At 34.7% G+C, this 27,088-nt stretch overlaps 1 protein-coding gene across 5 annotated transcripts in view; it reads left to right on the top strand.

Moving 5' to 3' along the window:
• The window catches only part of ATP2B1 (ATPase plasma membrane Ca2+ transporting 1), a 129,068-nt gene extending 102,458 nt beyond the window's left edge, over positions 1-26,610 (top strand). For 3 of the 5 annotated variants that reach the window (XM_006154815.3, XM_006154814.3, XM_027774332.1), the window contains 10 exons: positions 3,991-4,170; positions 6,660-6,747; positions 7,118-7,224; positions 11,993-12,184; positions 12,402-12,615; positions 13,342-13,553; positions 14,784-14,891; positions 16,866-17,048; positions 17,425-17,511; positions 24,833-26,610. In XM_006154815.3, coding sequence (XP_006154877.1) covers positions 3,991-4,170; positions 6,660-6,747; positions 7,118-7,224; positions 11,993-12,184; positions 12,402-12,615; positions 13,342-13,553; positions 14,784-14,891; positions 16,866-17,048; positions 17,425-17,511; positions 24,833-25,144 — 1,683 coding nt within the window. In that variant the 3' untranslated portion in view covers positions 25,145-26,610. Of the gene's footprint in view, positions 1-3,990; positions 4,171-6,659; positions 6,748-7,117; positions 7,225-11,992; positions 12,185-12,401; positions 12,616-13,341; positions 13,554-14,783; positions 14,892-16,865; positions 17,049-17,424; positions 17,577-24,832 lie in introns of all 5 variants that reach the window. The other 2 variants (XM_014590248.2, XM_006154816.3) reach the window with 2 other exon arrangements.
• Positions 26,611-27,088: the final 478 nt, after the last annotated feature.

Raw genomic sequence — 27,088 nt, 5'->3', positions numbered from 1 at the left:
GACTCTATCAACTAATTGATTCAACGGCAAATGTGTAGTACAAGGTACCCTTCTAAGAACTGGATATACTACAGTAAACAAAATAGGAAATTTATATTATGGAGAAAGAAGTCAAATAGGTAGAATGATAGATACATGGACAGTATACCAAGTGAAAGTAAATTGTGAGTTACAAGATTTAGTCTCTGCTTTTGTAGGCTTTATATTCTGGATGCTCCTGGGTGGGAGGAGGTTACAGAAGGGTGATATTAAATACTACGATAATAAGTATGATAAAGGCTATAAAGGATATATATATGTACAGGGTAATGAAATCAGGGATACCAAAATAAGAATTTCTGAGCTTATGACATTTGAACTGAGATCTGGTGGTTCACAGTGAGCAAGACAGGTATAATGACTGCAAGAAGAGCATTTAAGGCAAACAGGAAAAAAAAAAAAAAAAAAAAACACAAGGCTCTGAAAGTGAGAAAAGTGTCTAGCTATTTTAAAGATGGGGAAAGAGGCCAATGTAGCTAGAAGTCTAAAAAAGAAATGGGATATAAGATGATTTTTGGCCTTAGTAGGCCATAAGGGCTCTGAGTTTTATTTTAAAATTTAGTTGGGAAATGACATGATTTATGCTGTAAAATACCATTTGGCGTACTGTGTAATGAAGAGTTAGAGAGAAATATGTAGAAGTAGGGATATCAATGAGATTACAATGATCCCAGGCAGGAGATGATCATGGCTTAAACTGCAATTGTAGCAAGAGGATAAAAGGAAAGGGGAGATTTCAAAGCAGACAGAGGTAAAAACAGTAGGAATGGATATGTTGGGTTTGGGCATAATAGTTTTCTACATTGTTGAGATGTCCGAGACTTGAAAATCTATGGCAAAGAGTCATTGGGAGCCTCAAAGTAGTCTAGGTTGAAGAGTCATCTGTAAGTCCTAACATAACTCTTCTGGGGGAAAGTGTGTAGCCAGGAAAGAGGGCTCATGACTGAGATATCCCTACAATTACAAGTGTTATGAGGAACCAGCCTATAACTTGCATAATTTGGTGAGTGGTAGAAGGTATTATCCATATAATTAGAAAATCAGAAGAAACATCCTATTAAGAGATTAAAGGTAAATTCAGTTTCAGTTTTGCAGTTTTAAATGTTTATGAAACATCTGGTGAATAATATTTGCCAACTTTGATCACAGGAAAATCATTCAAAGTTTTATACATTGACCCATGGCTAAAGTGCTAACTGATGTAATATTAAATCATGATGTCTACAACTTTTATCCTTTGGAAAACATATTATTAACCTATTACCACATTCTTGCCATTGAGGTTGATGAACTTTCTTTTAAAAAAAATAACATGTAAGTGGCACTTAATTATTTTCATTAGATAGATAAATGGATATTCATCCTTCTAATGAGATGAGATGGACATTTTAATCTAAAAATAAGACAATATAATATGAAGTCACTTTCTCTGAGTGGATATCCTGGCAGTGCAATTCTAATGTAGCAAATCTTGACTAATTCACTATCTAGAACAAATCCCCCTTTATTGCATATGCTTAGATACTTAGCACAAACACTTGGTCTTGCTTCAGTTTAATTCCTTACCCATAAAAGTGGAGGCAGTTTGAATTTTAAGTTGGAATATTTGGTATTTAATAAGCACTACATATAAGAAGACTTGAAAAAGATTGTGGAAAAATGGAATTAAAGTACAAGTTTATTTTTTAAAAAAATGGAGTCTACGCTAGTTTTTTCATAATAGCATTTTTATTAACTTTTTTGAAGACCCCTTGTTTTAGTTTGCCTTTCTTAAATATTATTTACCACATATTTTTAACTTGAGACTAGTTGTTCAGTGACCGCTTAGATATATGAGTTTAAAGATACATTTTATTTTAAGTGAAATATTAGAAGATATATATAGATAGATAGAGATATATTTATATATATTATATATTATATATACATAAAACATTTTCAAAATATATAAAACTTATATTTTCAAAATCAAAAACTCAACTTTTTAAAGAATACAATCTGAGCAGTCTTTTTCCTTTCACTCCCTGCCCTTTTACTAGGACGGAGCACAGGGCCTAACATTGAATAAATAAATTTGAGTGAATGCATGTGACATTTCCCTCCTGTGATTTCGTGACTTAAGAGTTAACTATTCAATAGATGGGGGAAAAATACTGTTAAAATACAAGTCTTAAAACTTACAGAAAATTACTAAGTTGCTGGTGGTTAAACTGCATGCACGTTTTAAGACATGGTTCCCATGATATCCTGTCTGGAATGTGCCTCCCACCTTGCACGGTGGTCCCTTGGTGTTTCTTTCCCCAAAGATAGTTAGTTCAGTAGTTCAAAACTCCTAAGCTGTAGATACATGTGGGCATTGACTTCTTAAATGTATGAAAGGCATTGTACTAGGCATTGGCAATACAAATGCGACATGAGGGTCCTACTGTCAAGAAGTTCATTGTTTTTCTGAGTACTCTGGTAAACAAATAGCTATAATAATGACCTATGATAGAGGTAGTATAAGATGAAGGCATGATTTTGTCTGAGTAAGGAGTCTACCAACTACCAGAAAAGTTACATTTAAAACAGATGTAGAATAGAAGTCACAAACAGGCATCTTGCAGATCAAATTTAGCCTTAACTTACCTTTGGCTCTTGTATGTATGTGTGTATGTAAAACATTAAGTAATCAGAGATTATACATGAGTCTAGGTTTCTTTTTTCTTGCGAAATGGTAGATTCTGTTAACATTGTGCTCTTAATCCACCATGACAAAACTAAGGTAGCACTAAGTAGCTCGTTCATTAGCTTTTATCTTGCTTTGTCATTTTTAGCATGTTCTTGTCACTTCTGTAACCTGCATGGCTCTGCAGACATTTGAATTTGCAACCTCTGTCCTGATAGGATCAGTATGGGATTTCTGGCTAGGGAAGAGCAGTAGGAATTTCTAGGTAAAGGAAATGGCAGTAGTAGAGGCACAGAAATAATATATAGGCCATTCATCTATCTGTTTGTGTGTAAGAGAGAACATTTTAGATAAGTCTACAAAATGATTCTAAGGCTAAATTGTGACACACTCTGTTAATACTGAGAACTTTGTGGTTTATAACAACTGAGGAATCATATATTTTTAAGGAATGACATTGGTATGTTAAAAAAAAAAAAAAAACACTCTACCATCAGTGTATTAAATGTTTTAAAGGAGGAACAAACACAAGGCAGGGATACCAATTTTAAAAAACATTGTAATAGCCTGGGCAATAAGCAATGGGAAAATAATGCAGGGATATTTTGAGGACTTATGACCATTTGGGAAAGGGAAAGTATAGCAGAGGTATGAATAACCCTTAGTTTTTCTGTTAGAGAGCTAAGTTTGGAAAACATCTTTTTGGACACCTAAATTCTGATACTCACTTTACAGGTAGAAATATTAATCCAGCTCTCACAGGGAGTTGGTGGAAGGATGTGGTTTTAAAAGTCATTAATATATAGATGGTACATGAAAGTATGGCAGTAGGTGAGGTAACCCTTGAAATATATGGATTGAGAGGACAAAAATGAGGCACCCTAAACTCTAAAGAATACCAGTACTTTATTCTTGCATGATGTGGGCAGTAAAACTAGAGAGAGAGAAAGCCAGTCAAAGGAATTATCTGGTGGTTGCCAGGGGGAAAATGTTGCTTTAAAAGCCTTTGGTAAATAAATAATGCAAACAAATTACATTGGGTGAAAATGGAAAATGAAGCCCTGAACTAAGAGTGTAGTACTGGAGTAGAAAAGAGATTTGGGGGGCTAATTTAAGAAATATTGAATATCTTGAGATGAAATTTTAAGTTGTCATCATTTTAGGAACTATAAAGTAATGCATAATGGTTCACTGGGTTCCATCCCCCCTGCCCCACCCTACCCCCCTGGAAATACTAATTTTCTTTCATAATACAATTATTTTTTTCTCCCTGTGTAAACCAGGTACCAGATGCAATAAAAAAATGTCAGAGGGCTGGAATTACTGTGCGTATGGTCACTGGTGATAATATTAACACTGCTCGAGCTATTGCTACCAAATGTGGTATTTTACATCCTGGGGAAGATTTCCTGTGCCTGGAAGGTAAAGATTTTAACAGAAGAATACGAAATGAAAAAGGAGAGGTAAGACTTTTCAGAGAAAATATCTTAATTGATAAATTTTCAGTATATTGGGAATTTAATTCAGCAAGTACATATTGAATGTGTGCTATATATGTTTAGGCATTCGTCACTTCTGGACCAGAAATGATTGGGTTTCCATAGTATCTGGTAACAGTTTATAACCTGTGGGAGAGATAGGGTCTTTATGACTAAACCAGTGACCAGCCAAATAGAGAAAAGAACATTTCTTAATCAGATCGTTGCAGGACACAAACATGCAAGCAGTGAGTAGACAAATACGTGAGACTTTAAAAGGTTTATGGAAAAGTAGAATTCAATCTTTTTTTGTTTTTGCTAGAGGGCACATGCATTCACCGGAAAGAGAAATAGAAAAAAAGAAAATGCTGAGACCAGCAGTTGGTGTAATGGCTATGTGGCTGGACTGTCATGTAGTCAACCACGGTTCAAGTCTTGGACCCGGTGACTTAAACTCACACCAGGCACATGTGCATGCCCAAGATCCCAAGAGAAGAATGGAGGAGAAGGGATTGCAGCGTGGCCATCTCCCCTGGGGGGTAATTTCTTGCTTTCTGTCTCTCTCTGTCTTTCTGGTGAGCACACACACCCTATTAATAAAAAGCTTTCCAAAAAAGGAAGGAAAATAAATCATCCACCCAGGGGTAGGAGTGACCTTGCTGCAGTCCCTTCTCCTCTTGAGATTTTGGGCAGGCACACATGCACAAACACCCAGCGTGTTTTTCAAGCTGCAAGATCTGGGACATGAGCCACACATAGGCCATGTAGGATCCAGACACCTTTATCTCCATGCAGCCTGCTGACCCAATATAAAATCATTTGATACAAAAAGAAAATGAAGTCCATTAATAGTTTTTTCATAACACACAGTTTCCATAAACTTTGTGAAGACCACCTCCCCCCCCCCCCCATATTCAAACAACTAAACAAATAAGTAAAGAAGGAAAGGCATACACGCACGCTATTGCTAGTCACAAATCAAATGTATCTATTTGAGAAATCTTCAGCTTGATCCAGGAGACCAGTCCCTTCAGTGTGACACTTACAGGGATCCAGAATGCCTTCAGATCGTCAGTGATGAAGGTCAAGGTCATATTCAATTAGACAGGACTGACAGCTGTATCTGTCTTATTGAATGGATACTCGCAAAGAGTGGAGTCACAGTAAGATATTTCTCAGATAGCACTTCAGAGGCACTGATATTTATAACCCAAAAGACCTGTCATCTCAACTTCCAGATTTCACAGTTGGGGAGGGGAAGTATCTTGGAGCCCACTAGCTTATGACATGCATTAACAAAGCAGATATCCACTTATTTGGCTCGATTATACAAGTATGACAAAGCAAAAATTCAGGAACTACAATGGACTGATACTTTCAGAACATTAAAAATGGAGTTAGTATTGGCAAAGCATAATTATGTAAGCTTTTAGATTCAACAAGAGGTATGATACTGTAAAATACATGTCATAAAAGTACCGTACATGATAAATATAGTCCAAATCTTTTTTTTTTGAGAAGTTTTTGCTATAAGGCACGTGCGCTCGCCAGACAGAGAGAGACAGAGACAGAAAGCGAGAAATCACCCCCCGGGGGGGGGATGACCACACCGCAATCCCTTCTCCTCCATTCTCCTCTCGGGATCTTGGGCACGCACATACACGGGCCCGGCATGAGTTTTAAGCTACTGGGTCTGGGATGCGAACTGCGGTCGACTATGTGGGAGTCCAGCGACATAGCCATTACACTAACTGCTGGTTCCCAGGTCCCCCAAATCTTAAGAAACAAAAAACTGGTTGTTTTAGGAAATGAAAGGAACCAGTGATTTGGAAATTGACCTTAAAGGGAGTGAGAACTTCTTGATAGCGAGTACTTTATGAAAACAGTAGCAGTGAATATAGGCCAATTTAGAATATAGGCAGTAAATATAAGCCAATTAGTGAATATAGTGAATATAGGCCAATAGTGAATATAGTGAATAGAGGCCAATTAGTGAATATAGTGAATATAGGCCAATATAGGCAGTGAATATAGGCCAATTCAGAAGTACAGTAGATTTAAGGGAGTTATCAGAGATGGTTTGGAAAGGCAGATATGGAGGATATTTTAGGGGGCTACTAAACTCTTAATTTTTATGATGAGTTAAGGAAGTTCTGTTTTTATAGACTACAGGGAGATCTTTTTTTAATTTAGTCTTATAATGTATATTATATAGCAGTGGTTCTCAAACTTGACTGTGTATTAGAGTAACCCAGAGAACCTACTAAAACTCAGAATGCTGGGCTCCACCCCAAAGTATTCCATAAGATAGATATGGTGCCTTGGCCAAGAATTTGCATTTCTAACAAATTTCCAGCAGTTTTTGATGCCATCATTCTGTTGATCACACTTTGAGAACCACTGCTGAATATGGTAGATATTTAGAATTATAAAACTTGGTTTGGTCACATTTTAACTTGGATAAAAATTTATAGATTGAGCAAGAACGAATAGATAAGATTTGGCCAAAGCTTCGAGTACTTGCAAGATCATCTCCTACTGACAAACATACACTGGTTAAAGGTGAGTAGATTTTACAGTTACTTCAAAATTTCTGAATACAGAAATACGTTCTGCTTCCTAAAAGAGTTAAAGATCCTGAATACTAAGTTGAGTCATGGATATATCCTCTTTTTCATAAAATTTCAATATATTTCCTTTAGATATATTAGGTAAAATCTTCAGTGATTAAAACAGGATATTGCCCCTCATATAACCTTAATTTCTGGAGTTGGTCCTTACCCAGCATCTAAGTAGTTTCCATTTTTATGTTTGTTTAGTTGTTTATCTTTAACCTTGAGTCCGTAAAATTGGCTAGTCAGGATATTCTGCAGAATCACCATATTAATTAAAGAAAATGTTTTTACAGCACAAATATTTACTTTTCTTTAAGGTATAATTGACAGCACTGTCTCAGAACAACGCCAGGTTGTTGCTGTAACTGGTGATGGTACGAATGATGGCCCTGCACTGAAAAAAGCAGATGTTGGATTTGCAATGGTAGGAACTTATTCAAGTATTCAGATGTCATTTACTAGCTGGTTTATTTGTTTACTAGATTATAAACGCTGTCCCTTAAGATTAGTTTGAAGGATAATTGATAAGCCTAAATTGGATTGTAAGTGTAATTGATTGATGCACTAGCTTTATTTGATGCCATGAAATCTAGGTGGAAGATGATTTCCTTGGAACAATTATAATATTGTATGTTACCTTGTACTCTGTAAGATATTTAAGTGTCATGTCATATGAACTTACAGCAGCCCCCTTAAGCAGAACACAGGTTTAGAGCAGTTGTGTGCATTTAAATTAAAAATTGAGAATCTTCCATTGAATTGAAAATGTTTCTTAAAGAGCCATTGACTGCCATCATTTCATAAATAGATGTAATCCTTTTGATGAGAGGAAAAGACCTACTTGCTTTCACTCTAGTCCTCAATTTAAGTAATTTAACATTTTAATTTAATTTGATTTTTGGAAAATACAGGTCTATAATCATCATTCTCAAATCCGAAAATAATTTTTTAACCTAAATTTGCAGTATACTCATTTGAATACAAACTTGTTTTAGTATGTGGCTGTTATTTTTTCTATTTAATGGAACATTCATAGCTATTAGATATCAATGTGTTTTTATGAGATGCTATTTTTGAGAGAATATATAATTTAAACTATGTGCTTCTGTGTTTCTAAAGTATGAGAGAATATTTGAATTTTGAAACACATTCTGGCCCTATTGACATCAAATGAGGGAATATTTATGTGTTCTGATATGTGTTTGTATAATTTGCTTCCATAATATTTTGCTGTCAAAATAGGGATTTAGGGGACCAGCAGTTAGCGTAATGGCTATGTCACTGGACTCTCACGTAGTCGACTGCGGTTCGAGTCCCGGACCTGGTGGCTTAAATTCACACCAGGCGCCATGTGTGTGCATGGCCAAGATCCCACGCACGCACAAGAGGAGAATGGAGGAGAAGGGATTGTGGCATGACCATCCCCCTTGGGGGTGATTTCTCGCTTTCTGTCTCTCTGTCTCTCTTTGTCTGGCGAGCACACACTCCCTGTAGCAAAAACCTCTCCAAAAAAAAAAAAAATATATATATATAGGGATTTAGAAGAATAACCATGGTATCAGCCTTTGAACAGGATTGAGAGAGCTGGGAAAAGAAAACTATGTGGACAAATTTCTTTCTGTCAAAAGCAGTGAATCCACAAGTCCTCACCCTACTGTATCCCAAATTTATTTACTCAACCACTACATTGGTATGAGCTTCTGAAGACTTGTGAAGAGTAACTAAAGAGGGATAACAGATAAAGCTTCTTCCTTTTGTCCTGGGCAAACAGGATCATTCACTTTGGAAACCTAGGATCACTCATTGCTGCTCATGAGCATTTAACAGCATTCCTATTTCTACTTTCATTTGGACAGCTGGCCAGAAAGGCAGTTATATGGAATACACTTTAAGTAAAATAGTCATCTTCCCCAAACCTGAGTATAAGACAGATATTATGGGCTTTAAATAAATACCGATAAATATAGTAATGCAAACAAAAATATATAGTCCAATGGCTTGTTTTCTTGTGTCTTTTTTTTTCCTCTGAAGGTTTTAAGCCCTTTTATTACCTCTTTTTAAAAATGATAACTCATCAAAAATCTAAATTTATTTCAGAAATAGAGAGAAAGAATAAATGCTACGGCTTGAGCTTAAAATCACTCTTGGTGAGACCTGAATGTACTTTGCTGGTACATTTGTTCATTTAAAACTTAAAGATAAAATGATTGTCAGAGATTTTATTCTTTCAGTTATCTACAAGAAATTGCTATTGGTAGTTGTTTCTAAGTTTGTCTCATGTTTTTCAAGTAGAAATAGCACTTTAGAGTGTACTTTCAATATAGATAGAATATTCTACATATATAGACTAGATGTATTCTCTCTCCATATTTATATACACACACACTATATAGCAAATTCAACATTAAAATTTTAACAACAAAACCCTACTATATACATAATTAAGCTGCAAGGAGGTCTGAAGTTTTCCTGTTTAGTCGTTCTCATAGAATTTCTTTAAACAGCAAACCTGCTTGGTATATTTTGAAATATGACTATATTATTATTCCACTTGTTAGAGAAAAATGAAAATATATCTAAGCACATGTTAAAAATAGGCAGAACATTCAAGGGGAAGGGCATGGCAAAGGGGTAGGTGTAGGAATCCCAGCAGCAGGCTCCTGCTGTATGGGAGAGAGAGCGGACTCAGTTCTAGCTCCATCAAGAACATGTAGGAGGGAATCAGCAGTTAGTGTAATGGCTATGTCGCTGGATTCCCACATAGTCGACCACAGTTCGCGTCCCGGACCTGGTGGCTTAAAACTCACGCCAGGCGCATATGTGTGCGTGTCCAAGATCCTGAGAGGAGAATGGAGGAGAAGGGATTGCGGCGTGACCATCCCCTCTGGGGGGTGATTTCTCGCTTTCTGTCTCTATGCCTCTGTCTGGCAAGCGCACGCGCCCTGTAGCGAAAACCTCTCAAAAAAAAAAAAAGAACATGTAGGAATTTATAACTGAGGAGCAGGGTGGAGATTGGTGGATGGAAAATCTCAAAGGAAACATGGAGGGTTTAAGGGCTAAACTGACTTGATAAGATTATTACTGAAGGTAGGACAAGGTGGCCAGGTACCAAGAGGTGAGGGATTTTGACTAAACAGACTTAAAGGATCCTTGCTCCATCTGGATTCTGTCAGTATAAGAACAAAGAAGGAAATATAAGATTAGACCTTGTTCAGAAAGACTCAAGAGCCTGACTCAAAGGTTAGATCAGAAGATAGAATCTTTGTTACAGTATTCTTATCAAAAATCAGTTAATCACGTGTACAGATGTATTTCTATTATCAAAGACTGAATGCCATGGTGTATCTTAATAATCAATTCATTTAAGGTAGTGAAAATAACTTGTTTTTAACTTATTTTCCTTAATAAAGGGTTCATTTGTTTATTCTCCCAGTACTGAGAAGCTGTTTTCAGTATTCTGGCCCTGAAACATTAGAGCTGAATAGTTGTTAGCTCCTAAAGGTTTATAGCACATGGAAATAAGCACAAGATTAATATAGCTAATGAAGAACTAAATTCAACACATTGAGTGCCTCAAGGAAGAAGTCCTTGACTCTATCTATAAAGACTGGAAAGGTTTTCTGGAAGAGGTGCCATTTGAGATGACGGAGGGAGACGAGCCTGTAGAAAAGTACAGCCAAGAGACCCTCTTATCTACAATTACAAGGACTACAACATAACTAGAAAAGAATGTGGGTGTGTATTGAGACATGAAGCTTGGAGGTTTCACAGGGCGCCACATAAAAGGACTTCAAATGACAAGAGGAGAAATGTATTCTTTTATCCTGAAGATAAGCATTTTTCAAGCAGACTTCTCATGGAGTAAAGTGAATTAGGAATCTCATGTTGCCTGTTAGCATATACTCAAGAAACTCTCTCGTAAAAAACCTTCCATAACTTTTTTTGACTGAATGTTTTCCAAACATGCTCCACTATAGAACTAGTTTTTATTTGGATACCAATTAACATCTGAGTTACAAATACCTTTTAATTAGTTAAAGGATTTTAAACTAGGGAATGATGAGATTTGTATTTGTAAAATATGGTTAATCCTGTTGAGTTTTTGATGTGTTGAATATGTTTCACATTAAAAGCAAAATATTCAGGGTAGGAGCTATAGGTGAAATTTTTATTTCAATATTTTTTCTTTATTGAGCATTTTAAGGAAAGTTTTCTTTGAACTTTGTTTTTGTGTCTGTCAAAATAATATAAGCACAGCATGTAGAAAAAAGTTGCCTAGTTCTGTAAGACATAGGACCAAAGCTCCTTACCACATATCATTTCTTCAATCCTATTTTGGCTCCGTATAGGAAACCTCCTGCGTTAGGTGTTTGTTTTAGAGTCACATGATTCTAGTGCTTTTGACATTTTTAGATATAATTCATCAGCTACTGACTTGTCATTAAGAAAGTTGAGGACTTAAAGCCTTCACAAGCACACATGTACATACATACTATCTGTCTCTTCATTCTTCCAATAGGATTATTCATTTATTTGTATATTGGCTAGATTTCACTCATTTTGATAATCTACACTTTATAAACCTGTTTTCCTATTGTCACTAGCTTGATAGTTTGAAGGGTTTCTTTGGTGTCTTCAGTAGATTTTCTAGAGATCTTCCCTTTTTTATTTCACCTTCATCCTTACTTCCAGTGCCACCTGGTACTGCCAAGTCCTGAGCCTTATAGAAGGTTTCTATAATGCAAAATAAATAAATAAATAAATAAAAATAAGTTCTTTCCTACCATGAGCCTTAGGATTCAGCTTTCTTGAGTTTTCTGAGCATTTGGTTATCTGCCTTCCAGGTTTTTCTTTCAGAAATTTGTCTTTATGAGTTTTGTGAGTTTTTATATTTTGTCTTTGAGTTTTTTTTTAATACCACTTTTTGTATGACTTTTGGGTAATGCCTTTGTTCGTTTGTAAATTTTTAACTCAATTTGAATTTTATTGTCAATGCTTAATTCTGTATGTTTGATTTCTTCTAAACCAGGTTGTCTTTTGCAGCAATATCTTAGAGACTAACTTATATTTCCTGCTTTTAGCATAAATTTAAGTCAGTATTTATTAAGTATAATAGTAAACTTTTTTTCCTTGTATATTATTCTCTTTTTATGAACTTTTTAGTCTAATTCACAGTATCTTTTTTTAAACAGGGTATTGCTGGAACTGATGTAGCTAAAGAAGCATCTGATATTATTCTCACAGATGATAACTTTACAAGCATTGTTAAAGCAGTTATGTGGGGACGAAATGTATATGACAGCATCTCAAAATTCCTTCAGTTCCAACTTACTGTTAATGTAGTAGCAGTCATAGTTGCTTTTACGGGCGCCTGTATTACTCAAGTAGGTAACAGTTTGTTTAAACACTTCATTTTAAAGCAAAAATGTATATAATCTGCTTTTTTTAAAAGTAAACACTTAAATAAACCGAAACTTAATACTGCAGGTTAATTAATATAAAAATATAATTTGGTTAAGTTCATAAGTCCTAAAGACTTCCTGAGAATTACTGAGTCCCTAAATAGTTGTGAATGTCTATTAGGAAACATATCTTTTCTAGGATTCACCACTTAAAGCTGTACAGATGCTGTGGGTAAACCTCATAATGGATACACTCGCTTCTCTGGCTCTGGCAACAGAACCACCCACTGAGTCTCTCTTGCTTCGGAAACCATATGGTAGAAACAAGCCTCTCATCTCACGCACAATGATGAAGAATATTTTGGGACATGCATTTTATCAACTCGTAGTAGTCTTTACACTCTTATTTGCTGGTAAGAATTCAATGTCTAATATAGCTTCAATGATTATTTCTGTTTCAAGCTAGTATTCTAGGTGTTTCTATGTAAAAATTTTCAAGCATTTAGGTTCTATTCTTGGCTTTATTTGTCTTTGATATCATCTCTTTATCAGTTGATTGCTTAGTATATTTGGGGAAGTTAATATGATAGTAGGGAGAGGGGCAGAAGAGTGTCCTGAATTTTTTCTTTCTTTCTTTAAGTTTTTGCCGTAGGGTGAGTGCACTCACTGTAGAAAAACAGGGAGAGGGAAAGTGAGAAATGACTCCCCACTCCCCCACGGGGGGCGGGGATGGCTACGCTCCAGTCCCACTTCAATTCTCCTCTTGGGGTTTTGGGCATGCATGTACACATGCCCAGTATGACATTGAAATCACTGGGTCTAGAACTCGAACAGTGGTCGGCCATGTGGGTAGTCCAGTGCCACCATGCCACCTGCTGTTTCTTAGAGTCCTGATTTCTTACGTGGCTCTGCCACTTACTTAGATATGTGATCTTGAGCGTATCACCATAGTTTAGGGGCTTAGTTGCCTCATTTATAAAGTAAGAGAGTTGTACTAGATAACCCCAGGTCCCACCCAATTCCTTCTGTGCTATATTACACATCAAATAAAAGGTTTGAGTAGGATTTATTATTGCATACTTTCTTGAAGTGTTATTTTGTATGATAATTACAAAACAGCTTATTTTTCATTCTTTCAGGGGAAAAGTTTTTTGATATTGATAGTGGAAGAAATGCTCCTTTGCATGCTCCTCCTTCAGAACATTATACTATTGTTTTTAATACATTTGTGCTGATGCAACTTTTCAATGAAATAAATGCCCGGAAAATTCATGGTGAAAGAAATGTGTTTGAAGGAATCTTTAATAATGCCATCTTCTGCACAATTGTTTTAGGAACTTTTGTGGTACAGGTGAGTAATTGGAAAACAGTTTCAGATTTTGTTATTATATGGAAGACATAGGTAAATAGGTTCTAGAAGTTACATGACAGTAACGCATAGTTTCTGTGTGTTTTCCTGATGTCTGAATTACTATGTTGATCTAAGGTATTTGTTAAAAAAATGTGGGAATTTGGTCTCTGGTTCTTAGAAATAAATGTCCAGGTAACTAGACAATTTTATTTCTTTCAACTTGAAAATGAAAGATTTCTTATGAAACTAAATCAGCCAATTACGTTAATCATTTGATTTGTTTCTCCAGCATCTTAATGTCATCCTTTTCCCATCCTTCATTATATGACCTGATTGTGAATTTGGTTAGTAGACCAGTTGGGCTGTTAACAAACCAGTTAGGAATCTCATCTGTTCAAGTGTATAAATGATCTTGAGTTTAAGAAACAGTGGAATTGACAAATAAAATATTGTCACTTGAATTAGAACAAAGTAGAGCTTGTTACAAAGAATGAAATTTTAAGTTTTAAAATGTTAACTACCAGAATTATTCTTTTTAATTTTATTATTTAGTAACTTAACTACCGTATCAGAGAGGCCTGTCAGACTCACTTGAGCATGAGTATTGTTACTTAACATTTTTATGCAGTTTTAAGTCCTTAAGAATAAAAAGGAAAGCATAAGCAATGTATTATAAATTTTACTTATACACATCATTGGGCTCCACTTTCTATAAGGAGAGCAAATTTCTGAGGACACACCACCTGAGTAAGACTATATTTCATAGAACTTTGGAAGTTGCTTTTCTTTTACAGTTTATTTACTTATTTTAACATCTAAATGTTAAAAAGGAAAGAGGGCAAAAAAGATTGCACATTTTGTCTACTTTTCCATAACATAAGAACTTTTCCACAGAGGTATAGTATATTTTGTGAAATGCAAAAGTTATTCAATGAATTATACTAAATATTCAGGTTATCTTGGAAACAGTAAGAGGTATTCCTTTTTGATTGAGAGAATTTTTTAAGTTTTTAGTGAGCATGATTTAAACATGAAAAATGCATTCTTTTAAAATTGGGGGTAGATACTCTATTTTAGGTGTCTTATTTTCAGCTGTGACTGCTTAATACATTTGATTAGAATAGTAGTTCACCTTGTATTTTAGAGACCATAAGTTTGAATATATCTTTAAATATATGAATGTTAAAATTTAAAAGATGTAAATAAATTTATCCCTGATTATTTCTCCAGATTATAATTGTGCAGTTTGGAGGAAAACCGTTCAGTTGTTCAGAACTCTCAATTGAACAGTGGCTATGGTCTATATTCCTAGGAATGGGAACATTACTATGGGGCCAGGTAAAAAAAAAAAAAAGAAAAAGAAAAAAATTACTTTGAATTTTCTGGTGCATATTTTGTTTAATCAGTTTTTTTACTTGATTCTTAATAGTTCCCATTTTGGGCCAAGAAATAGAATTTAGGAATATGTATTTTTTTAATGTTAATGTTTGTTTCAGTACATTGCTTAATGTGATTACTTTATTGCAATAAACATAAGTTTTTTAACTTTCTAAAATAAGTTTTTAACTAATTTTTTAGCACAAGTTTTGTAGCAAGTATTAAAAATGGTATATTCATAACTGGTTAGGATACTAGTAACTATCTTTTACTCTGGCCTGTTTTTACATTTGAGATAAAGTCTATAAAAATGTAAAATTAACATATACTTACTTTATCATTTTGTTGGATAATTTAATCCAAAATGTAACATAGGAAAAATCTTGACGTTTACAATTGTATGTGGAATGGGTGTGTGTGTGCGAAAATGGCATTTTAGATTATTGGGGTTGAAAAACTTTTACATTGCATTCCTGAAAATGTGATATACCTCATCTTTACTATAGGCAGCTTATTTACAAATGCAGGTCATATTTAAAGATAAGTGGTAATGATATATGCAAGGTTATTTTTAAGCCCGTAAGTATAAAGTAGCTCACAGAGAATCTATACTAACATTTTCATAAACAAAGGTTAACATACATTACAATGTATAGTTTATATGAGCTAATCTATTATCAATTCTAAAGTCATTGAAGCCAAACTTTCAGATTTTATTTGAATTTGGTCAGCCTCTACGCGTTTTTACCTTACCCTTTTCTTAATTATGTTCTAGGTTCTGAGGTTTCCCTTCTCACATTCATTTTGAAAACCTCACTAATAGAGATCTTCTTTTAGCAGGACCCATACTTGGTCCACATTATGTTTTTGATTATATTCTAAACACTTCACGAAGTCCCTCATAGATAGAACACAACCCTACAACTCACCCAAAAAATCTGGCTAATTTCAGAAAGAGAAGATTTAATATTAGCACACATACCTAACAGGCCTGAGTTATGGTCTGCTATAGATTACTTGGTATGGCTGTGCTGTGGTAGAAAGAGGACTGGGTTGGGTGGACATGAGACCTGGGGCCTTATTCCCTCCATGAACAAGTCACCTCACGTGTCTCTGAACATGTTTCACCCCTGTGAAATGAATTTGTTGGACTAGAAGTTCTCCAGGAACTTCTTTGTCTGACTGCATGCTTGTTTCTCCATTTAAATCCAGCTTCCTTAAGGAATGGCTGTTAAGACTTATAAGCTAATTGGGCTGAAGCACCTCCAGCTTCAGATCTCCAGACTCTCATTCTCTCAATAAGTTTTACTTTTTCTCTTGGGAAAAAGAAGACTTATAAGCTAATATATATCTATTGGTGTTTTTGTATCCTTTATGTTTTCTGGGGCACCTCTTCCTATTTGATGTAATTATCAGTCACTGTTAACCCAGTTTTAAATGTTTGCATTTCATAAAAATACATACATTTAGTAAATAAAACTATTTTCAGTATAACTTTGAATTTTTGGGTTTGGTACTTTTTTTTTCATTCAACTCATACAGTATTAATCAAATGCAGCTTGCTTTGCATCTAGTAAAACTACTTGCCATTTTCATTTTACATGAAATAAATATAATTAATAAGAATTTAATCAAGTGTATATCAAAGCATAATTGTACATATAATGTCTTGAATGTTCTAAGGAAAAATATGAAAAATGTGATCAGGTTAATTTTCATTCAGGAAAACTTTAGCTTTCAAATGTAAACCTTTCGTGTAGCTCAGAGAAGAATTTTTGTTGTTCTGTGGAAAAGAGCTGACGAACAGGATTTAATTGCTTCATTGGTAAAGATAGTTGGATACTCTCACAACATTTAATACGTTTTTTGTTGAAGTCAATCATTTTAACTGTACTTGTATGATTTATTTCTTAAGTTATTTCCCCTGTGTCGTAGCTTATTTCAACAATTCCAACTAGTCGTTTAAAATTCCTAAAAGAAGCTGGCCATGGAACACAAAAGGAAGAAATACCTGAGGAAGAATTAGCAGAGGATGTTGAAGAGATTGATCACGCAGAAAGGGAGTTGCGGCGTGGCCAGATCTTATGGTTTAGAGGTCTGAACAGAATCCAAACACAGGTATGGGCCTGGTAGAGAGGTAGGATGGATGATGGGAGCAAGGGCTTTTTGATCTGGGGAAGGAAGTTCAAGTGTGCTCCTTAACTTCCTTTGTACCCTTCCCAAACCCACAAAATTTATTCTTTTTGGAAAATAGTACTGGTGCCTGGAATGAGTGAAACTTTTAACTGATTATGAAAGAATGTGTCTATATGGCCCTAAGCTCCTTTTTTCTAGCTTTTCCCCCCCATTCATCTCAAAATGCTACTCTTGCCTATTTGCTCTGTAAAAAGTGCCTTTTTCTTTACTTTTTATATGTTGATAGATGGAATGGTCCTTTCTCTTGTTCTCTCTCTCTCTTGCTGAGCAAGCTGTCACAATCTCTGATTCCTTGCAGATGGATGTAGTGAATGCTTTCCAGAGTGGAAGTTCCATTCAGGGGGCTCTAAGGCGGCAACCCTCCATCGCCAGCCAGCATCATGATGTAACAAATATTTCTACCCCTACACATGTAGTGTTTTCCTCTTCTACTGCTTCTACTACTGTGGGGTGTGAGTGTGTGTTCCTAAGTGCATGAAATTAACATTTCCTACTTCACACACCTAACGTTTCTCATTTTCTCCTTAATGTTTAAATTCATTGTTCAGGCTTTTCATAAAGCTTTCTTTTCGTAAAGTGGATTGAGACTTCAAAGTGTTGTCGTTGTTGTTTTATTTCTTAGAGGGCTAGATGGCAGGTGGAACAATTGCAACCAAAGATATATCTAATTTCTTATCTAGAAATCTGTGAGCTTGTCTCTTGTGCCAATTTTTAAAGTTAAATGGGCAATCAAATTGTAGCTTAGAATTTGCAAAACTACTATAAATTTTTGAGTATATGCCTTTAAACACATTTATAATGCATGTTTCTAGAAGCATGTGATTTTAAATTGATTAACAGAACCAGAAAATTGCATTTTTTAAAGCTAAAAATGAATTTAGGATTTTGACTTCTATTCCTGTGCAGTTTGGAAAGTAATTTAGTAGCTTGAAGAAAAGTTCTCAGTATATGTAGTCAGTTGCTTGCCTTTTTAACCTGAATTTTGTTTGCTATGCTTTACATTAATTTATTTTTATTTTTTAAGTCTTTGAAGAAGAGACGCCCTGTATAAACTTCAGAGTTCTGTCATATTTATGACTTGGGTTTGTTTGTTTGTTTGTTTGCTTTTTTTTTTTTTTCATTTATATAACCAGTTTAAAGTTACATCATAGATAAGAAATGTTTTAAAAGAAATAATAGAAGTATATGACTAATTATTGACTGTCACATATTATAATTTCCATTAATTGACTAGAATAACAGATTTTCTTTCAGGTTTTAGTAAATGAAAAACTCTTTAAAGCCTTATGTTCTTTTTATCTTATTGTGAGTGAGGATCTTCTGATTTCATAGTAAATTGTCCTGGTCCATATCTGAGGCATTATATAAACCCAACCTCACTCCCAAACTCTGCTGAGATACCTAAGGGTAGCCTTGTCCTAGATAGACACCTCTCTTTTCCATTTGGTCTCCAACCAGTTAAGGATGGGAGGAACCTCAGGAAGCTGGAGAGTGGGTAACTTAAGAGTAAAAATAATATACACTGTTTACTTATTGCTTGTCCATTGTTTGCTCAGGTGATTTTTATTTTATGGTGTTTTTATTTTTAATAGTGTTGTAAAACAGGCGTAATAAGAACTGTCCCCATTTTATAGGTGTGAAAACTGCCTTGGAATCTAAATGACTTGTCCATAAATAGTAAGCAGAGCCAGCATGATGTAAAGCAAAGAGTAGATAAGTGTTTTGAGAACAAACTGACCTTGTAACATGAAGATATTTACATACATGACAGGGATCTTCCTTTTAAAAATTACCTCCCCAAATGAAATGGTAGATATAAATTACCTGGCCTTATTTATGCCTGGTATAGAAAATGTCAGTTGCATTCTTGTCCCTATAATTATGGATTTCACTCTATGTCTGGCTCCTAGGACCTCTTACCATTGATGAAATTTGTCATTGAGTAGAATGGGTTTCAGTGATAATGGTTTGGTACTGAAAGAGTAACAAAGTATAAGGGATTGATGACACTGGAGTACAATATAAGTACCTTGTTTATGTGCCACAAGAAGAAACCAAACCCAGAAGGAATTGTTCCCTCAAAATTTAAATTGAAAAAATTTTAAACCTACAAATGAATTGAAAAAATGAATGCATAGTGAAAGCCCTTCACCTCTTTTGACCACTTTGTATTTTATGACATCTGCTTTATCTATTAATATGCTTTTTCTTTTCTGAACCATTTGAAAGTGGCAGCTGTCAAGTACTTTATCCCCAAATACTTAGCATGTACCTGCTAAGAATAAGACATTTTATTTTTAATCATACTATATTATTACCTCAAAATAATTTAATGTTGGGATCATATTTTATAATAGATAGCCTACATTCAAGTTTCTCCAGTTGTCTCCAGAATGCCCATTAAAGTTGTTGTTTTTTTTTAAAGGTTAGTTCACTTTCTTTTTTTTTTTTTAACTTTATTTATTTATTTGTATTTGACCAGAGAGGGACAGAGTGAGAGAGAAAGGGAATTCAGTGATAATGGTTTGGTACTGAAAGAGTAACAAAGTATAAGGGATTGATGACACTGGAGTACAATATAAGTACCTTGTTTATGTGCCACAAGAAGAAACCAAACCCAGAAGGAATTGTTCCCTCAAAATTTAAATTGAAAAAATTTTAAACCTACAAATGAATTGAAAAAATGAATGCATAGTGAAAGCCCTTCACCTCTTTTGACCACTTTGTATTTTATGACATCTGCTTTATCTATTAATATGCTTTTTCTTTTCTGAACCATTTGAAAGTGGCAGCTGTCAAGTACTTTATCCCCAAATACTTAGCATGTACCTGCTAAGAATAAGACATTTTATTTTTAATCATACTATATTATTACCTCAAAATAATTTAATGTTGGGATCATATTTTATAATAGATAGCCTACATTCAAGTTTCTCCAGTTGTCTCCAGAATGCCCATTAAAGTTGTTGTTTTTTTTTAAAGGTTAGTTCACTTTCTTTTTTTTTTTTTAACTTTATTTATTTATTTGTATTTGACCAGAGAGGGACAGAGTGAGAGAGAAAGGGAAATAAAAAAAGAAAGCCGCCAGGTCCAGGACTTGAACCGTAGTCAGCCATGTGGGAGTCCAGCACCTTTAACCACCGCACCACCTGCCGGCCCCCATTAAAGGTTTTTTGATCCAGGATTCAAGGAGGGTTTTGTTGGCAGTGTGTAATATTACTCTATAGTTTCTAACTTGGATCCATTCTCTGCTTTTGTTTTTCATGACACTGACTTTTTTAAGAGTTCAGGCTAATTGTCTTACAATGTATTCTACATTCTGGACTTGTATGATTGTTTCCAACTAATTAACAAACTTCATATTAAACTTCCTTGAGAAATTTATCTAATGGTAGGATGTATTCTGTTCAATTTTATTTCAGCAGTATTTTATTTTATTTATTTTTTGGAGAGTTTTTGTTTTTGTTTGTTTGGTTTTTGTTTGTTTGTTTGTTTTGCTATAGGGTGTGTGCACTTGTAAGAAAGACAGAGACAGAAATCACCCCCCAGGGGGGATGGCTACCCCACAATCCCTTCTGCTCTATTTTCCTCTTGAGATCTTGGACATGCATGCGCACACGCCCAGCGTGAGTTTAAACTGCTGGGTCTGGAATTCGAACCATGGTCGACTACATGGGAGTTCAGCAGCATAGTCATTATGCTACCTGCTAGTCCCTTATTTCAGCATTATTTTAAATAATTTTTTGGAGAAGTATATGATTTCAGGGATATTATATTTACTCTATTTCTCAGTCTAATTGTGTTCCTGGCTTTATAGTATACATCAAATCAGTCACAAACCCTGCCTTAAGACAGACAGACATATGCATGCATATACATCTGCCAAGGCTCTTTTCTAATATGTAGGTATATACAAAGCCACTGAGTGACTAAGCCCATGTGGCCAGCAGAGTAATGTTGTGTACTTCAGGAAAGTAGAAACATATTTTAAGAGAATGGCAAAGGAAGATTTGTAGTTATTACTTCATCCAGGTATGAGATGTTTACTTCTTTATCCTATATCCTGTGTTCTTAAAATGTGACGAGGTAGGCCACAGGTGTTGTGTTGGTTGAGGCATTGGACTCTCCCATATGGCCACACAGTTCGAGTCCCAGACCTGGCAATTTGCTTTTTTACCTTCCCTCTCATTCTCTCTGGTGAATGCACAGGCCCCGTAATAAATTGAAAAATAATGATAATAACAATAAATAACATTAAGTAAATAATTCTTTTAAAAAACGTAAAGAGGTTTCCTGTACCTGAATCATATCTTCTTAATGAAGTTGTTATACACTAACAGTTATAGTAATTATATTGCTGATACCATAAATGTCTTTCAGCTTTGTTAGTAGAGCTTTGTCTTAGGTGGCACAGAATATTAGCCAATATAGATAATTAATTAATACGGTTAATATATTTAATTAAATTATTTTTACTTTGGTTTTTTTTTTTTCCTCTAATATAGGATAGTCTTAGAAAGATCTAGTATCAAATTTCTTTAACTCTTCATTGGAGTCCTTGCTTTGCTAAATGAGTGGAAATAATAATCCATTTCAACTTTGTCACAAATACTAGACTTGAAGGATCTCTAAAGAAAAACTGTAGAAGTTTTTCTTATAAAATATATCACTCTAATACCTGTCTTCACCATTAATTAATCATTTTGCTGAATGGATAGCTAAGCCTTTCTCGCAAGGAGATATCAAGAATAAATTTGGTATTCTGGAAGAAGGGTCATAAAACTAAAGCCTATGGACCAAATCTGGCCTACTGCCTGTTTTTGAAAATATATTTTTATTGCAATACAGCCATACCCATTCATTTAAGTATTATCTTTGGCACCTTTTGCCTGCAAGGCCAGTGTTGAATTGTTCTGACAGAGATTATGTGGCTCACAAAAGCTAGAATATTTATCATCTGACAAGGTATTGGAGAAGTTTGCCAACTCCTGTTCTAAATATATATCACAAAGGTGATTCTCCCTTTAAGGAAATTTGATATCCAAGTATCTGTTACTTTACTACTGCAGTTCTTTAAGTTAGTGCACATAGTGTCAGTAATGATGGGGACAAGACCATGGTGCAGTGATAATGCAGTGCTCTTTGAGACTGATGCACCTGGAAAAGTTCTGAGTTTATGTCTGGGCATCCCACTGAACACAAAGGGCATATGCATGCCCATGATTTAGGCAGGTCAAAGCTGAGGGTGCATCACTGCTTGAGGATCCTATTGAGACCCTATCATTCTCCCTCTTCTTCTCTCACTCTGTCTCTGTCTGTCTCCATCTTTTTCATGGAAGAAATTGATAAATCTTTTTAGAAAGTAATAATTAATACAAACTTCAAAAATGGGCGGTCTTTTGTCGAGTAAGATGTATCAGCTAGTCTGTAAATACAAGTGTTCTTCAGAAGGTTCATGGAAAAACCTATGCACGTTTTGTTTTGTTTTGTTTTCACCAAAATAGACTAGTTAAGGAAGTAGACGTGAAGAAAATACAATTGATTCTTGAGCAACATGGAGATTAGGGACACCAATCTTCACATAGTCAAAAATGCATGTATGTTTTTGATTCTTCAAAGACTTAGCTAGGAATAGCCTACAGTTGACCATAAGCCTGACCAATAACATAGGCAGTTAACATGTATATTATGTTGCATGTATTATATCTGTATTCTTACCATAAAGTGAACTAGAGAAAAAAATATTATACAAAATCCTAAGAGAAAATGTGTTTACACACCATTTTTGGAGAAATATCCTCATATAAGTAGACCTGCACAGTTCAAACTAATGCTCAAGAGATTTATAAAATAGCATGTAATGAAGGAGCAAGACTATAGAGTATATGCTTACTGCTCCAAGTTTGAACATCCTGGCATTGAGATTTGTGAGCTAACAGTACTCTTAGCCTGTATTGTACTAATTTAATCTCATTATAACCCCTTAAGTTAGGTACCATTATTTTTTCCTATTTTATAGTTGAATAAACCTGTTTGACAGGATTCCTTAGCTAGTAAGTTACAGAGCTGAAATTCACACCCAGGCATTTTACTTCTCTCTTTTTCACTTAACTGTGCTGTTCTCTCTGTGTAACGGACTAAGTTGATAGGGACTAACACAGCTTATAGACAGGGATTTGCTAAATCAGTGAAGTCAACTTTAGGAGCGATGAGGCTATAATCAGAAGTAGGGATGTTGCCCTAAACCATACATCACATTTAAAAAAAACCAAATGCATTCAGATGTCTAGGGGCTAGCAGGTAGAGTGGTGTTTAAGATTCTGGATTCTCACATGGTCAATCATGGTTTAGGTTCCAGACCTGGCAGCTTGAAAACCACGCTGGGCATAGTTATGTGCATGCCCAAAATCCTAAGAGGAGAAAAGATTGCAGCTTTATATATATAGCTGTTTCCTCCATAAAAGAGAAACAGCACTGCCAGCAGGCTCTCATTGTCATAATCCACCTCCACCTCCAGCTAGCCCTGAATCATGAGCATATGCGTGCCCAGCATATGGGGGGGGGCAGGCGGGGTCTCCAGCTACATTCCTGGAACCCTCCCATATTGGTCAGCTGTATAGAGCTTTAAATTTCACCACTCTGCCATCAGCCAGCCTCATTGTTCTCTTAATATTCTTCTCTCCATTAGTAAGCAGGATTCATTAGAATCAAAGCAAAAACAATCACTATATGTGAATAACTATGTGGTAAATGCTCAACTATGTGGATTTCTGTTTCTTTCTTTCTTTTTTTTGTTTTCATCTGAATGACACTGGGTAAATGAGAGCTCCTGTCAATGTATGCAATGATGCTTTTGAATGTGAATTACCTATTAACCTCTTTTTTATTTATATAGGCAACTTCTGAGAAGGAAGGTAAATTATTGGGCCATATGTTTAGGGGTGAAAATACTAGAAAACTTAAAAAATTTCTGTCTTCTCTTTGGTAAGATTTTTACATAAGAACCCAGAGGTTTTTCTTTTTCTATTCTTTAATTTATTCTTTACCAAGAACTATAGTATTGATTTAAGTTTACTCTGTTATAGAGAAAAACACTAACACTATAGATAAATGGCATATACTCAAATATTTATAGCTGTTTAATGGCATTTTATAGATCTTTATTTGGGTTTTGTCCTTATTTTTTAACTGAGGAAATAGTGGGGTAGATGTGAATTCATTGTGGCATTTGGCTTCTATTTGCTTGGCTTTTTCATAGTCAGTGACACCCTAATTCCTAGCATGATAAATAGTAATCCTTTGTGCTTGACTTGTTTAACTTTTTTGAATTGTTTTCATAATTTTTTTTTTTATTAAAGTCAGCTAAGCTTGTGTATGCTTACATTTTTGTTCTGTTTTTTGGTTTCCGTTTTCATAGGGAAAAATAATCCTATAAAATGGCTATTAAATTTTTAGCCAGTGACAAGATTTTCTTAGTATTACTTTGAATTCTGTACCTCTTAATTCTTAGAATATGTGGTTTTGTTGTTCTGTAGTGTCCTACTAAAATATTCATTTTTTTACAGTGTATTGCAAGTTCCACTGCATTACATGCAAATATGATTCACTCATACCTAGCTGTTTGTGGATTCAGACTCATAAATGAACCATTTTTAAGTTAGGTTAGTAGTGTACTGACATCTTTCTGTGTTTTCTGGCATTTACAGATTCGAGTGGTGAATGCATTTCGTAGTTCTTTATATGAAGGGTTAGAAAAACCGGAATCAAGAAGTTCTATTCACAACTTTATGACACATCCCGAGTTTAGGATAGAAGATTCAGAGCCTCATATCCCCCTTATTGATGACACTGATGCTGAAGATGATGCTCCTACAAAACGTAACTCCAGTCCTCCACCCTCTCCCAACAAAAATAACAATGCTGTTGACAGCGGAATTCACCTTACAATAGAAATGAACAAGTCTGCTACCTCTTCATCCCCAGGAAGCCCACTACATAGTTTGGAAACATCACTCTGATTGTAAGCTGAATGTTAACACACTAGCTGCATTGTAAAGAAACAAATAGAAACTGGGTCTTTTCACATATTGTGACAGACAAGATAGAATTCTTGTCTTTGGACTTCAACAGAAGATACACTTGTACGAATGTAGATTTATTTTTTTAAAAAAAAGCAAAGCTTTCTGCCAGACTGAGGGTGCTTTTTGGGGGGTGGGAGAAATGAACTGACAGATAAACAGTAACTCAGCATAAGTGACCCGTGGATCATCAGTAGTACCCAGAAATGGTCCTGAACAGTGTATTAGCAGAGCTTTAGTTTATCTCAGTCCTTGATGGGAAAGAGGGAGGAGTAAAGTTGGGCAAGACAAGGAGCCCTGGATCATTGAAGTGATATTTTAATTTCTGCTGTTGGCTGTTAATAATTTGGATTATTTATGTTTATAAATGATACAGATCTGTTTACAAGGTTTGTAGATACTTTTTTTGTTCCTGTTCATAGATGGGAAGCTTCCTTACAACTGATGCAGAGAAAAATTAGTCCTTCAAATACTGCTGTATTTTCAGGAAAAAAAAGGGGGGTGTTTCTATCGAAACTGTACTAAATTTTTGCCTACAAATACCTTGTTAAATATTGTAGATAAATTGCTAATACTAATAGCCAAATAGATAACACTAATGCTTTGTTTAAAAAAAAAGAAAACTAAAAAACATGAGCAGTGGTGTTCTAATGAAGTTATGGCATCTGTCCTAATTAGTTTCTTAAATACATTTACTACTTAATGGTTTTGAGACAACTGTTTAATTTTTAAAATTTTTGAAAACTTGCTAATAACTTTTTGTTCAGAATTTAGTAGATTGTTTAATGCAGGACATCAACTACATAATGAAAGATGCTTGAAATGCTTTTGTTATTTCAGGCAAATCAAATTAAATCAAACTATCAAACTATAAGAGAACCTTAGTCCTTTTTGTTTTTGTCTAAATATGTTCAGTGATGTCTTGGTGAACTGTGAGTGAACTGTATTGATTTTTCTAATAAATCCTTAGAAACCTTTATACAGCATGAGGGCTGTTGGCATTTTGAAAAAGGTTAATAAGTAGAAGAGCATATATGTTTTCCTTTTGTTTTTGAAACTTGTTTGTAAACATAAATAAATATGCCCTTTTATTAAATAAATACACAGCACTGTTTTTTTAAAAGGCATTTGAGCTTCTTTACTGAATTCTGCATATGTGGTGCATCAGTCTGTTTTCTTTAACCACAGTTGGAATAAATTTCAAGATGGTAACAGCCCCATGAAGTACTGATTTAAAAAATTTCTTGGTGGTAATACATTAGAATCAGATTAAGAAAAGTATCACAATTTTGCCATTTAACATATTTTTCATAGAATTTAGTTTGTCTCAAATAGTCTCACAGTTTAAAACAAAAGAAAAAAAGGACCACCATTGTCTTTGATACCTTTATTTTAATTCTTAAGTAGCCAAATAACAGATTAGGTAAAATGAGGTTATGGAAAAGGTTCTAAAAAATGTTTTTAGATATAAATAATTAACCATATGCTGGAATGCCCATCTCTAAGCCCAAGTGGATTCTTTAGATCTGTTTCTTTCTTTTTCCTACCTTTTTCCTACCTTTTTCCTTTTTTTTTTTTTTTTTTTTTTTTTTTTCTCCTTTTTTTTTATTTTTTAACATCTCATCTCTAAGCCCAAGTGGATTCTTTAGATCTGTTTCTTTCTTTTTCCTACCTTTTTCCTACCTTTTTCCTTTTTTTTTTTTTTTTTTTTTTTTTGCGCCTCTGTCTTTACACTTTAGAAACTGACATTGTGTTTAGGGCCCAGGTTTCACCAGGTACACAATCCTCAGGCTGACATAAAGTTTACGAGGACTACTATGTCTGAGAGTGCTGACTCAGCAAAGAAACATTTAGTTGATGGTGCTTGATATTTTTGGTGGGCGG

The sequence above is a fragment of the Tupaia chinensis genome, unplaced genomic scaffold (assembly GCF_000334495.1).
Source record: "Tupaia chinensis unplaced genomic scaffold, TupChi_1.0 Scaffold000423_1, whole genome shotgun sequence".
Classification (NCBI taxonomy): Eukaryota; Metazoa; Chordata; class Mammalia; order Scandentia; family Tupaiidae; genus Tupaia; species Tupaia belangeri.
Note: the sequence above shows the minus strand (reverse complement) of the source record. Positions and strands in the feature narration are given on the sequence as shown.